This window comes from Rhynchophorus ferrugineus, unplaced genomic scaffold, assembly GCF_030347505.1.
Source record: "Rhynchophorus ferrugineus isolate W39M unplaced genomic scaffold, kcgeb_rfMv2 rfM11, whole genome shotgun sequence".
NCBI lineage: Eukaryota > Metazoa > Arthropoda > Insecta > Coleoptera > Curculionidae > Rhynchophorus > Rhynchophorus ferrugineus.
The window spans coordinates 26,983,966-26,999,559 of NW_027472590.1; the positions used below are offsets into that span (position 1 = coordinate 26,983,966).

General features: G+C 29.6%; 1 protein-coding gene across 2 annotated transcripts; it reads right to left on the reverse strand.

Annotated features, from left to right (window-relative positions):
* Positions 1-684: 684 nt before the first annotated feature.
* LOC143204654 (uncharacterized) lies at positions 685-2,984 on the reverse strand. Of its 2 annotated transcripts, XM_076417358.1 has the most exons (4): positions 2,437-2,984; positions 1,882-2,152; positions 1,657-1,824; positions 685-1,554 (listed from the first exon to the last, which is right to left on the reverse strand). In XM_076417358.1, exons 1-4 carry the CDS (start codon positions 2,935-2,937, stop codon positions 689-691), a joined length of 1,806 nt encoding a protein of 601 aa, XP_076273473.1. In that variant the 5' UTR covers positions 2,938-2,984; the 3' UTR covers positions 685-688. The 2 variants fall into 2 exon arrangements, with proteins under 2 accessions (XP_076273473.1, XP_076273472.1); XM_076417357.1 differs by having other exon boundaries at positions 688-1,554; positions 1,657-2,152.
* Positions 2,985-15,594: the final 12,610 nt, after the last annotated feature.

Consider the following 15,594-nt stretch of genomic DNA (forward strand, 5'->3'; position numbering starts at 1 on the left):
AACGTTGACAGGCTTCTCTGTAGGATCCACACAATTCACCATCAACAGTTCGTAACTGTTGGGATGATGTTGGGCCACGTACATTGACTAATAGCAGTCGTAAATAAAAACATTCATCATTGCTTGGATGTACTGAATAAATCCGGCCAATCGCATCGGTGGAATATACATCTGTATATCCTGGAACTGGTTTTCCTTGTTTCCGTCGTATAAATCTCCTTGAGGATTGATTCCAGGTATAATATTTTGGCATTTCAGAATATAGCAATGTTTGTGCGAAATCATCGTTTTGGCATGTCTCAAAAAAACTGGTTAATGTAGTAGATGGTGGCTGAGCAGCTCTTTGTACTGCGTTCTGTGCTGTAAAATACACTCTTTGTCCATTTTCTAAATGCACAGCTAAGTGAACAACAGAAGGGTGTCTCTCATGAATAGGAAAAGAAAATATTCGCCAAACTGCTTCATTACTACTGACATAGCGGCCCATTTGGTATTGGGTAACTTCATCATTAGAATTCCCTGCACCAATTCCAATCACAGCCATATCACTCCCTTTGGTTACATATTTGCAAATGTATTTAATCGATTTCACTGAATGGCAAGATTCAACGTTGATGTGTGCTTTGAATGTCTTTGATAAAATGGGTGAATATGGAACAATCCAACGATTATCTATTTCAATATCTTGTTAATTTAATTTGACAATTGTTGATTTTCCATTGTCTGCTGTCGATCTGCGACGATACAATGGATAACCGTCATTACCAGTAATTGTTTCCGATATTAATGTCCGTGGATATCGTTTTGAACATTTACCATCCATCATACACGGTGAATTTTGATTAAGAGTTCCACAGGGACCATGTATCATGTTTTTGATAACTACCTCATGCAATCCAGGATCTACTTGTACATTAGGGATTTCAGCTGATATCACTGCATCAACTTCATTTGGCCTTATCTTTTCAACCAACCAAATCAAAATGTGTGCATGTGGCAATCCTCGTTTCTGCCACTCCACAGAATACATCCAGCAGCGTGTCTCACCAAACACATTATGTTTTACGATGAAATTCATTAAAGATTTCAACTTTTGTCTAAAGACTCTGGCTGTAATATCATGACGATCAATGGATGATTTCCCAGGTAATAACTCCTGCTTAATTTCTATCCATTGCGGATTGCATGTAAATGTGATGAACAAATCTGCTGTACCATAATGACGAACATACGACATGGCATCTTGAGCATATTCGTGCATATGCCGAGGGCTTCCGATGTATGTTGCTGGAAGAATAGTCATCCGACCGACATTCTGTGCATTTCCATCAGTATTAATCGCATCTCGAAGGTGAATATACTCTTCAGATCGGAGTTTGGTTTGATTCAACCTGATGAATGTTAATCTCTCCGTTTCAATTTTAACATACATGTCATCAACATATTTGTGATATAATCGCCGACATTTCAATATGTGATTATCTGCATTTTCCCGAATCATTAGGCGGTATGAATAATAGTTCATTGAACTGACTTTTTTGTTGGTTTCAGAACCTGTAAACAGATTTTGTTTTAATAACATTCAAATATAAAATTAAAATACATAATATAGTGACTGAGATATTATCGCCATAGCTAAACTAATATTTTAGTTACCTGTAATGGGATTTATCATTTTTATTGATAAATCGTAGCCATCTTCACCTTGCCAAAATATAATGGGATATTGCAGTGCATCATATGAGCGGTGTGTTTCCTTTATAGGTTGTAATTGAAAATTCCGACGATGTAAAACAATATCACGGGATTCCAAGTTTTCTCCAACTACAACGATAGCAACTTCATCAATAGTTGGTGCATTAAAACGTCTTGTATGTTGACCTGCAGGTGTTTTATCAGCTCTGATTACAATTTTGTGATTATCGGATGGCATCAGATCCAGGGCAGTTTTAAACAATATAATCAATTGATTGTGTTGATGAAATAAAGTTTGTAATTGTTCTACAATAGACCTTTTTACTAAATTGTTATGTGCACAACGCAGATCAATTTCTTGTGGTGAATTGCCCATAAAATAAATTTGCAGGAATTTGTTGTCGCTATCTGACACTGGTAACAGTGAACCTGCTCTGTGATATATTTGCCCTTGTATCTGTAAATAAAAAAAATATTATGGTGTGGTATAAATTAATGGATTGTCAATGATCAAACTTAAATAATATTTGATCTTAAAAAGTATATATTTAGTTTTAACTAATATCTATCAAATATAAAATATAATAAAAGTGTCACTGAAACTGAATCACCATATAATATGATGACTAAGTGATATATTTCGTAATGATTAAGAAATTGAAGATTAGTAACACATCTTAACTTTGGTGACAGAAAATTTTGTTCGCTAAAATAATTATGAGTAACTGCTATAATACATACCTTGAAAGTTGGCATAAAATTTTCCCGAACTGCATTTGTTGCCCCAAATGAAGTCATTTGAAAGCAATTGTTATATTGTTGAATATGTGTCAAAAAGTGTATAGAATCTGTTCCTATTCCTGAAACCAATGAGTACAATGGTTCTGGTGGTGGATCCAATTGTATCAATTTCACTTTACCATTTGCGCAACACAATCCATTGGCTTCGTTTTTGTATTTTAATGCCTTACAGTGTGAGCAAACCAAGTTCATAGAACCAATAACAACACATTGGTAGTTACTGTAGTCAATTGACACATCGTAACTGAAAGCAGCTGGATTCAAACTTGCGCGATTATTAGTTGAATGTCGCGCTCGCGCTTCACGCGTTTGTGATATCCGAATTCTTTCACGTTCATTTCCGTCGTCACGTTCTTGTGCAGTACGATTAGATCGGTAATTAGCTTGGTTTATAGCATTTCTGGTTCTCCTACCTAAATTGCTTCGTCTTATAGGAGGCATATCAAATATAAATTATTTTTTCACTAATCACGAACTAAACAAACACTAACTAACTAAACACTCTGCACAAAACACGATATACGAATTTGTTTCGTGTATCACTTGACAATTCATCTGTCATCTGTCAAAAGTCATCTGTAACAGACAACTTTTTTTTAAAATTTGATATGACTTGAACTCAAATCCTTTTAAGCCGTACGAATTGTTTTATTTATTTAAAATTTGAATTAAATTTTAAACAAATAAAAAATTTTAAATAAATAAAACAATTCGTACGGATTAAAAGGATTTGAGTTCAAGTCATATCAAATTTAAAAAAAAAAAGTTGTCTGTTACAGATGACTTTTGACAGATGACAGATGAATTGTCAACTGATACACGAAACAAATTCAAACAAAAAGGGCTATTTTTAGGGTTTTTCCAGCAATAATTCTAATTTTTCTCGCCGTAAAAACCATCCCTGAACTTCAACGAACATTTTAAAAAAAGATTTGGCCAAATTGGTCCAGGCGTTGTTGAGTTATGCGCTTAGGAACATATTTTGCGATTCATTTTTATATATAAGATTACTTCTCGCGGAATATCTCCATAATTGTTTATATAAAAGCAATATATTGTGTACTGATAAATAGGTATTTGAAGTCCTTTTCGTCACCGTTCTTTCTAATATGTTTTTTCCAGCATCTTTTCCAAGTTTTATATCAATGTACATTCCCAGATACTTAGCATCGTTGTTATATAGAATGATACTATTATTTATTGTTATTGGCTCTTGTGCGGTCTGATTATACGTAAACTGCATATTTACTTTCGTTAATTTTTATTTAAAAGATTTGGATCCAATTCAAACCGTTGTAATATTCATTTGGCTTCTTTGCTGTTGCATCTAACAGCAATAATCGCAATTAGATAATGAATTGTTTCCAATACACTTGCTTGTGTCACACTGTTTTAGATTCTTTTATTGTAAAGTAGGTTTTTTTGCTGTTTGATTCTTGAAGCATTCTAGATGTAATGTAAGTTTTTAATAGTTCAGTGTGTTACTTCCCTAAAATTTCCTATAGTTTATGAACACAAGACCGCCATACCACACCTTATCGAAGGCTTATGCTACATCTATGAATATAGCTGAACATTACCTTTTTACCTTCATAGGTATTGATAATATAATGTATAATTTTTAATTTCAAACATCTTTTTGATGTATAAAATAAAATGTAATATTAAATGTAGTGTAAATAAAAATATCCAATTAAAAGGCATCCCATTACCGCTGGTGAAAATCGAACAGAGGCCGGTTCTGGTACGACGAAAGGCTCAAATAGTGTTCGGTGCTCTGTACGCATATATTACCGCCCCATTGTTTTAGTCCTAACGTTCGGAAGTGTATTCCGTGACTCCGTGGTAGTTAAATTGTGGATTTACAAGCTATAGAATGAAGTACAATAAAAATAGAGCATAATAAAGTCAATCCGACTTTCTTTCCGGACTTTAATTTAAATGGACGTGACGGCAAATGCCGAACAATACGGTGGTAGTCTTTTGTTTTAAGGTACCTTAATAGATTGCGCGGCGAACGTTGATATACGGGGCAGTCGACAACAACCAGCTGGGGCGCGTCAGAGCGACGATATTCGTATTGAAATCGGATGTTATGATATTATTTAACTATAAAATCTCGTGCCTACTTAGACCAAAGAAAAGTAGATAATATTTGAGCTTAATATCCATGTCCATTCACTAAACTTTTGGGGTGTTTTGTTTAGTCTCGCTAAAACTCGATAATCACTTGACCGATTTGGTTGATGTTCAAGGAAGGTTTATTTGGTCGGAAATATGAAACGATTAGGAGGAAAATAATAAAAACAATAATTTATTTTCCATTCCACAAAGCGTCACTGACTCTCATCAGTAAAATATACGCTCTGTACCCCGGCAATTTAGATTGATGAGATTCTCATTGATGGAATCCTTACTGTGGCTAGGATATTGCTGTATTTCGTAGCAAAACCAAATATTGCAGGTAAAAAATACATTAATTTGTAAGGGTTAATAATGAGCATTTTAATTTGTAGTTGGTTAGTGTATTTTTGGTCCTCACGTGGCATACAAGGCAATGTTCGAAAAGTAGATTAAAGAAAACCATAGAAGACAAATTAAAGATGAGCTATCTGTAATGGCGAGATGTCAGAATATAACATAAAATAATAGTTTGAAATAAATACAATTACTGATAGGAAACAATATGACAGATACTCTTTTAAAGATCCACAAATCGAGCGAATAAATAAGTGAAGAATAATGCAATTTCTATACATAGTATAAAACAAAGTCGCCTTTTCTGTCCCTATATCCCTATGTGCGCTTAAATCTTTAAAACTACCCAACGGATTTTGATGCGGTTTTTTTCAATAGATAGAGTGATTCAAGAGGAAGGTTTATATGTATAATACATGCATAATATACTAAGGCAACATTGCTAATTTTAGAGGTTTCTAACGTAAATTAACCTATTTTTTTAGGCTTATTTAGCAATTATAAGCAATTAGAAGCTATTTTAAGCAATACGGCATTAATCCTTATCGAATTAAGTACCTTAAATACAGTGTGCAATTAATATATATCAATATGGTTCCTTACAGCATGTAAATTAAACAAATATTTTCGGAGATATTACAAATTTAAAATTTGCGTTTAAAAATGTGTAATGTAATAAAAATTGTATGAATTTAGATATTCCAAAGATAGCAGGAAATCTTCATAGTAAGTATAGGGGAAGAGGAATTGTTTTACTTCAAATTTAATGCGTGCAGGCCAAGGGCAGTAATGAATGAACCAAAAATACTGGATCGATTTTAATCATGTTTTCATTGAGTGACATAGGCATATATATTTTATGCCCGTGCAAAGTCGGAGCGGGCCGCTATGTTTTTATATACAACGTTCATATTTTTTCTGTAGTGTATTTAATTTAGTATCAGCATAGCACCCGTGCGAAGCCGGGGCGGGTCGCTAGTTGTTTATAAATGTAGGTAAAGAAATTTTGTTTTTAATCAAATTTATTTTTTTCAATATATATATATATATATATATAATTCAGTCACGCCAGTAACCGGGCTGGGTAAGCCCGGATGTTGTCTGGGATGGTCTTTAAGTTGGTCATCGGTAAATCGGTAGGCTTAATGCTGAGGACTGTCGTCCGGAACCTACGTTAAACAATAGGGCCAGTCCAGATATACCTTTGTTGGTAAAAAGGAGACTCTAATGTAAATATTTTAAACTGCTAATAAACCTTAAGACGTTTAATTAAGAACGATTATTGCAATAAAATATAACTATATGACAATTAATTCTTTGCACATTTTATTATTTTATTTATCAATTTTTTTATATATATATTTTAAAGTCTCCTTTTATCAACTGTAGGTTTATCTGGACTGGACTTAAAGTTTAACGTGGGCTCCGAACTACGGTCCTCAGCATTAAGCCTACCGACTGGCGAGTAACCAACTTTAGAAATCATCCCAGAAGACATCCGGTGGTCTTAGCCAGCCTGGTTACTGGCGTGACTGGGATCATTTTCCTTGTCGGATTTTACAATCTTGCCTTAGAACATTCACATATTTTAAACAATCACAAAAATAGATTTACGACCATGCCCCAGCAGGATTCGAACCCGCGGTTATCGCAACAGTAGGAGGACCGTCCCATTGATTTTACCACTGCGCCACCAAGCCGGCAGTATCAATTATTTTAATTATTTACTTTATAGGCCTGTTAAATTTGGAGAAGTCAAGAGTTAATTTAATGATTATAAATATATTATTTCAATTTTTATGTTCTAATTCTGGCGGTTTCTATGTTGTAAAAAATAAAGTGCCTAATTGTTTTCGTTATTGTTTTAATTAATATATAAATATGTGTTACTTCATTTTATATTTCTTTGCTACTGTTTTTGATTATAGGATAAAAGTAAATAAACAATATACATACTTATATTTGATTTATATATGCCAGTTTTCAAAATAATTTTACTCATGATACTTTTGTTATAATGTTCGGTGTTGTAGTAGTTTAAACTTATTAATATTTTGTTGATTGATTGTGAAAGATTAGTGAGCGTTAAAAGGATAGTTCTTGAGATAGTTTGCATGTATTTTAATATAGAACTGTTACGGTAATTATTGTTATATATCAAATATATTTCTGATCTTATAATGAAAATATTATCGAAACACGTGTTAGTAATATTAACGTATCATTTTTAAGTTAATCTCTTTAGTTTAATATGAGTATTTTTAGTCTATGAACTGTGGTCGAATTTCGCCGACAGTATGAATAAATGTTTTCTAAAAAAAACACACAAAAAAACTAACTTAATTTCTAAACTCAAAATAATATATAAATAAAACACATTTTTGATATCATAATAAAATTTTGCTATTGTTAACGACTTTAATAGGGCTTTACCGCTGACCAAAAAAAATTATTCCAAATCAAAAGAAGAAAAAACGGAATTTGATACCATACACATTCCTTCATCGGCCAGAATGGAATGGTAGTTATTGGAATGGTTTTCAATATATATTTTAGGTGAAAAAAAAAAAAATATATATATATATATATATATATATATATATATATATATATATAAAAGATAACAATTATATTAAGACATAAATGAAGTAATTAAAATATGTAGATAACGTAAAACTAACTACAAAATTTGCCTAGATGGGACACGTGGGACAAAGAGATGAAGTTATTAATTATTAACGGTAATTTGGTAAATACTTTAAACAACTGATAAATATTAAGATGACTAAAGATCAATATAATCAAATATGTAATTATATGAAAATTTCTTCTTTAAACCTTTTATTAATTATTTTAGTTATCTTCTTTAGAGAGCTAAGTTTTGAGAAGTCAGTAGTTCATTTAATGATTATAATACATTACTTTATTGTAACTTCTATATCATAAAAATTAGAAGTGCGTAATTATGTTGGTTATTGTTTTAATTAATAAAAAAATATGTATTACTTCATATAATATTTCATGTTTATGATTATAACATAAAAGTAACTAAGTTGTTGCAGTTCAGAAAATAAACTTACCCATGATACTTTTAATATAATGTTCAGTGATATGGTAATTTATACATATTACTTTGTATATAATACTTTGCTGATTATTGGAACTGCCATTCTAAAACAGGTTAGTGAGTGTTAAAAGGATAGTTCTTGAGTTAGTTTACATGTACTTTAATATATAGGTGTTACTGTAATTATTGTTATATATAAAATATATTTCTGACCTTAAAATGAAAATATTATCGAAATATATGTTAATAATATTAACTTATCATTTTTAAGTTATTCTCTTTAGTCTATTAGGAGATAAATATAATAAATTGTGGTATATCAATATATATCAATTTTCGGCCTCAGTATCAATAAATGTTTTTTAAAAAACACAAGAAAAACTAAATGACTTTATTAACTTAAAATACTATATAAATAAAACGCATTGTTGTTATCATAATAAAAGTTTGTTATTGTTTATGACCTTAATAGGGCTCTATCACTAACAAAAAAAATTATTCAAAAAACTTAATAGAAGTTAGATTTAATTAAATGCCATTTAAATAAAATTAGTGAGTGTTAGTTCTTGAGATTACTTATGTGTATTTTAATGGATTTAGAGATTTGTTATTGCAATTAATATCATATATTAAAAATATTATCAAAACAAATTTTAGTAATATTATCATATTTTATATTATTTATCACTTTTATAAATTGTGGTCCATTTTCGACCACAGGGCAATCACTAGTTATAATTAATACATAATTAGTGTTTTGTCTATCCGCTCTATATATATAGAGCTCTGATAAAAAAACTAACTTACTTTCTAAACTCAAAATAATATATAAATAAAACACATTTTTGTTATCATAATAAAATTTTGCTATTGTTAACGACTTTAATAGGGCTTTACCGCTAACCAAAAAAAATTATTCCAAATCAAAAGAAGAAAAAACGGAATTTGATACCATACACATTCCTTCATCGGCCAGAATGGAATGGTAGTTATTGGAATGGTTTTCAATATATATTTTAGGTGAAAAAAAAAAAAATATATATATATATATATATATATATATATATATATATATATATATATATATATATACATATATATATAAAAGATAACAATTATATTAATACATAAATGAAGTAATTAAATATGTAGATAACGTAAAACTAACTACAAAATTTGCCTAGATGGGACACGTGGGACAAAGAGATGAAGTTATTAATTATTAACGGTAATTTGGTAAATACTTTAAACAACTCATAATTATTAAGATGACTAAAGATCAATATAATCAAATATGTAATTATATGAAAATTTCTTCTTTGAACCTTTTATTAATTATTTTAGTTATCTTCTTTAGAGAGCTAAGTTTTGAGAAGTCAGTAGTTCATTTAATGATTATAATACATTACTTTATTGTAACTTCTATATCGTAAAAAATAGAAGTGCCTAATTGTGTTGGTTATTGTTTTAATTAATAAAAAAATATGTATTACACCATATAATATTCCATGTTTATGATTATAACATAAAAGTAACTAAGTTGTTGAAGTTCTGAAAATAAACTTACTCGTGATACTTTTAATATAATGTTCAGTGATATGGTAATTTATACATATTACTTTGTATATAATACTTTGCTGATTATTAGAACTGCCATTCTAAAACAGGTTAGTGAGTGTTAAAAGGATAGTTCTTGAGTTAGTTTACATGTACTTTATTATATAGGTGTTACTGTAATTATTGTTATATATAAAATATATTTCTGATCTTAAAATGAAAATATTATCGAAATATGTGTTAATAATATTAACTTATCATTTTTAAGTTATTCTCTTTAGTCTATTAGGAGATAAATATAATAAATTGTGGTATATCAATATATATCAATTTTCGGCCTCAGTATCAATAAATGTTTTTTAAAAAACACAAGAAAAACTAAATGACTTTATTAACTTAAAATACTATATAAATAAAACGCATTGTTGTTATCATAATAAAAGTTTGTTATTGTTTATGACCTTAATAGGGCTCTATCACTAACAAAAAAAATTATTCAAAAAACTTAATAGAAGTTAGATTTAATTAAATGCCATTTAAATAAAATTAGTGAGTGTTAGTTCTTGAGATTACTTATGTGTATTTTAATGGATTTAGAGATTTGTTATTGCAATTAATATCATATATTAAAAATATTATCAAAACAAATTTTAGTAATATTATCATATTTTATATTATTTATCACTTTTATAAATTGTGGTCCATTTTCGACCACAGGGCAATCACTAGTTATAATTAATACATAATTAGTGTTTTGTCTATCCGCTCTATATATATAGAGCTCTGATAAAAAAACTAACTTACTTTCTAAACTCAAAATAATATATAAATAAAACACATTTTTGTTATCATAATAAAATTTTGCTATTGTTAACGACTTTAATAGGGCTTTACCGCTAACCAAAAAAAATTATTCCAAATCAAAAGAAGAAAAAACGGAATTTGATACCATACACATTCCTTCATCGGCCAGAATGGAATGGTAGTTATTGGAATGGTTTTCAATATATATTTTAGGTGAAAAAAAAAAATATATATATATATATATATATATATATATATATATATATATATATACATATATATATAAAAGATAACAATTATATTAATACATAAATGAAGTAATTAAATATGTAGATAACGTAAAACTAACTACAAAATTTGCCTAGATGGGACACGTGGGACAAAGAGATGAAGTTATTAATTATTAACGGTAATTTGGTAAATACTTTAAACAACTCATAATTATTAAGATGACTAAAGATCAATATAATCAAATATGTAATTATATGAAAATTTCTTCTTTGAACCTTTTATTAATTATTTTAGTTATCTTCTTTAGAGAGCTAAGTTTTGAGAAGTCAGTAGTTCATTTAATGATTATAATACATTACTTTATTGTAACTTCTATATCGTAAAAAATAGAAGTGCCTAATTGTGTTGGTTATTGTTTTAATTAATAAAAAAATATGTATTACACCATATAATATTCCATGTTTATGATTATAACATAAAAGTAACTAAGTTGTTGAAGTTCTGAAAATAAACTTACTCGTGATACTTTTAATATAATGTTCAGTGATATGGTAATTTATACATATTACTTTGTATATAATACTTTGCTGATTATTAGAACTGCCATTCTAAAACAGGTTAGTGAGTGTTAAAAGGATAGTTCTTGAGTTAGTTTACATGTACTTTATTATATAGGTGTTACTGTAATTATTGTTATATATAAAATATATTTCTGATCTTAAAATGAAAATATTATCGAAATATGTGTTAATAATATTAACTTATCATTTTTAAGTTATTCTCTTTAGTCTATTAGGAGATAAATATAATAAATTGTGATGTATCATTATATATCAATTTTCGGCCTCAGTATCAATAAATGTTTTTTAAAAAACACACAAGAAAAACTAAATGACTTTATTAACTTAAAATAATATATAAATAAAACTCATTGTTGTTATCATAATAAAAATTTGTTATTGTTAATGACCTTAATAGGTCTCTATCACTATCAAAAAAATATTCAAAAAACTTAATAGAAGTTAGATTTAATTAAATGCCATTTAAATAAAATTAGTGAGTGTTAGTTCTTGAGATTGCTTATGTGTATTTTAATAGATTTAGAGATTTTTTATTGCAATTAATATCATATAATAAAAATATTCTCAAAACAGATTTTAGTAATATCATATTTTCGGTCCATTTTCGACCACAGGGCAATCACTAGTTATAATTAATACATAATTAGTGTTTTGTCCATCCGCTCTATATATAAAGATATATATATATATATATATATATATATATATATATACACAAAGTAAGAGCAAGTAAAATATGTAATCAAAGATATGTCTAATGAAGTTTCGAACGTAGGACCGCGTTATATTCGCCACCACGGCAACATTTCGGAAAGTAGATTGTTTCCGAAACTGCGAAGCGAGTCTCCGTGAGGTTGCGTCTCCCGCGCCCCAAAGCCAGCGCGGCCTCTTCCTCCCTCCTGCCCCCCTGGTCCCCCGCTCGCGGCGAGCGCACTTTCTTATCTCGTTCTCTCGCGTACGGGCAAGCGCGGGCCTCGCCGACTTTATCCTTTCGACTGGGATATGCATGTATCAAGTGTCCGTGTGAGACACGTGCGACGCGCGGGGTCCCCGCGGCCCGAGGGGGGAGGTCGGCGAGGACGCGGGGGGGCTCCTCCGGCAGGCTGCCGAGCCCGTTGATCAATAAGTATCCGCGGCTAGTGGCTAGCCGTTGCTAGGGAGAGGGCGTGTGTTGCTAGGCAGTGTGGTCGCTAACAACCCTCTGGGGTAGTGATGGCGTCACGGCCGCGGACGCCGACGCCATCGCCATATTTACCTGGCATGTGTTTGTTTTCAATTTTCGCCGTGTGTGGAATAATTCGCAGGATCTCTTCTGGGTAGACCGCTCGGAGCTGTCTTTGAATATGTAATGCGGCTCAACAACTAATTTCGAGAATAAACTAAGCGGAATCGCTTTTTTCTACCCGACGCGGTAACTTCCTCTCATTTCCCTTCCTTGATATCATACTTAAATTTCAGTTCTTAATGCAAAAAAAAACATTCCCCACATTGTTTAGAATCCGGCTATTTTTAACACTGTTACATTCAACTTCTCAATTTTCATTTTCATACTAATATCATCCTAAAGCCAAAAAGAACGGAACTAGTTTAAATTTCACTTTCTTGTTAATTGCAATGCATGCAATAACTTACTTATTTTAATCCACTTTGTAAAGTATAATCCTATTTATATTTCTGTTCCTAGTCCAAAAAAACTCCCGTTCGCTTTCCTCAAACTATTTAGAATCCAACATACTTTTTTCAAGAGAAAGTTTGTTTACAAAGAAGTAAACGTTTGTCTTTTTCCCATTTTCAGTAGTATTTAAATCGTTCTACGCTTCTCAACTTACGCTATAAGACCAAAAATAGCCAAACTTTGATAACTATTTTAAATTTTAATTTAAATATTTCTCTGTTACTTTCTTGTTAATTACAATTCATTATTACTTTATAATCGTTCTAAAAGTATATTGCGTGTATTTATTATTTGTAATATACTGATACAGGTTTATAAATTTGTATTATTGTACATCGTTGTTTACGACATCGTGAAATTAAAAGAGCTAGAGCATATATTATCATCTTATAAGTTCATTGACCATTTGGAGCTATCTTTGAATATGTAATGTGGCGCAATAACAAATTTCGAGAATAAACTAAGAGGAATCGCCTTTTTCTCCCGACGCATTATCTTCTCAATTCCCCTGCTTACTATCGCACTTAAATTTCAGTTCTTAATGGAAAACAAAACATTCCTTTAATTGTTTAGAATCTGACTATTTTTAAGACTGTTATATTATATTCAACTCCTCAATTTTACGCTATCATATTAATATTACCCTAAAAGCAAAAGGAACGGAACTATCTTAAATTTCAATTTTTCTCTGTTACTTTCTTGTTAATTACAATCCATACAATAACTTACTTATCTTAATACACTATTCTCCTGCTTTACAATCATATTAATATTTCTGTTCTTAATCCAAAAAAACTTTCCTCAAAGTATCTGGAATCCGACATAATTGTTTTCAATAGAAAGTTTGTTTATAAATAAGAAGTAAACACTTTCTCTTTTTCCCATTTTCAGTAGTATTTCAATCGGTCTGCGTTTCTCAACTTACGCTATAAAACCAAAAAGAACCAAACTTTGAAAACTATTTTAAATTTTAATTGATGCATTTCTCTATTAGTTTCTTATTAGCTACAATTCATTATTACTTTATAATCATTTTAAAAGTGTATTGCCTCTGTTTATTACTTTTAATATATTGATACAGGTTTATAAATTTGTATTATTGTACATCGTTGTTTACGACATCGTGAAATTAAAAGAGCGAGAAAATATATTATCATCTTATTATAAGTTCATTGACTACTTGGAACTATCTTTGAATATATAATGTGGTTCAAAAACTGATTTCGAAAATAAACTAAGAGGAATCGCCTTTTTCTTCCGACGTAGTAACTTCTTCTCAATTCCCCTGCTTACTTACGTCTGCGTTTCTCAACTTACGCTATAAAACCAAAAAGAACCAAACCTTGAAAACTATTTTAAATTTTAATTGCTGCATTTCTCTATTATTTTCTTATCAGCTACAATTCATTATTATTTTATAATCGTTTTAAAAGTGTATTGCCTCTGTTTATTACTTTTAATATATTGATACAGGTTTATACATTTGTATTATTGTACATCGTTGTTTACAACATGATGAAATTAAAAGAACGCGAAAACATTAAAATTATCTGGAATCTAAATATAATTTTTCTCTATATCTGGAATAAATTCAATTAATATTTTCTATATTATCGTCTTCTTATAAGTTCATTTACTACTTGAATAGACTACTTCGAGCTAACGTTGAAAATGTAATATGGCTCAACAACTATTTTCGAAAATAAACTAGACAAAATCCTTTTTTTATCTCAACGTAATAACTGTTATTTTCTTGTCAACCACAATGCACGCAATAACTACCTACCATTCTCTTGCTTTACTATCATATTTATATTTCAATTGTTAATGCACCAATATACCTTTTCAAACTATTTGGGATCCATATTTATGCTTTTTAATAGAAAGTTGACTTATATATAAGTAATTGTTGTCCTTTTTTCTTTTTTTTTTGTACTAGTTCAATCGGTCTAAGGTTCTCAACTTACACAATAAAAACAAGAAGAGCCAAACTTTGAAAATTATTATAAATTTTAGTTTAAGTATATCTGTGTTACTTTCTTGTCAACTACAAGGCATTATTATTTTAGTTATAATTTTTCCCTATTCAGTTTTTAATAAAAGAAGGCATTCCTCAAACATTCCTCAACTACATAGATTCCAACACAATATTTTTCAATAGAAAGTTTGTTAATAAATAAGAAACAGCATTCTTTTTTCTTAATTTTAGTAACACTTCAATCGGTCTACGCTTTACATCTCACGCCATAAAATCAAGAAGAGCCAAACTTTGGAAACTATTTTAAATTTTAATTCAAGTTTTTTTCTATTACTTGCTTGTTAAGTACAGTTCGTTATTACTTTATAATAGTTTTCAAATATTATTACATGTATTTATTATTTTTGATACAGGTTTCTAAATTTGTATTATTTTTTTTATGTATTATTTGGTTACTTTATTTTACGATCAGTTGACTCTCATATAAAGCAATTATCGCGAAACTTTAATTTACATTGTCAAATTAAATGAAGGGGTTTATTTAAAACTATTTGAGTAGATTGCTTGGAGCAGTCCTTAAATTTGTAATATGGACCAACAACTAATTTCGAAAATAAATTAAGTGGAATCAGTTTTTTCTCCAATCGCAGCAACTGCTTCTCATTTCCTTTCTTTAAAATCATACTTACATTTCAGTTCTTAATGCAAAAAATATTCCTCAAAATAT

What these genes read in the sequence shown, in the direction of transcription:
- LOC143204654 (XM_076417357.1), bottom strand. Translation starts at nt 2,937, where the DNA reads ATGCCTCCTATAAGACGAAGCAATTTAGGTAGGAGAACCAGAAATGCT. An exon ending in ATTTTATGCCAACTTTCAAG is followed by an intron (nt 2,153 to 2,436) that starts GTATGTATTATA and finishes TTTTATTTACAG; the next exon opens with ATACAAGGGCAAATATATCA. An exon ending in AATGATAAATCCCATTACAG is followed by an intron (nt 1,555 to 1,656) that starts GTAACTAAAATA and finishes ATCTGTTTACAG; the next exon opens with GTTCTGAAACCAACAAAAAA.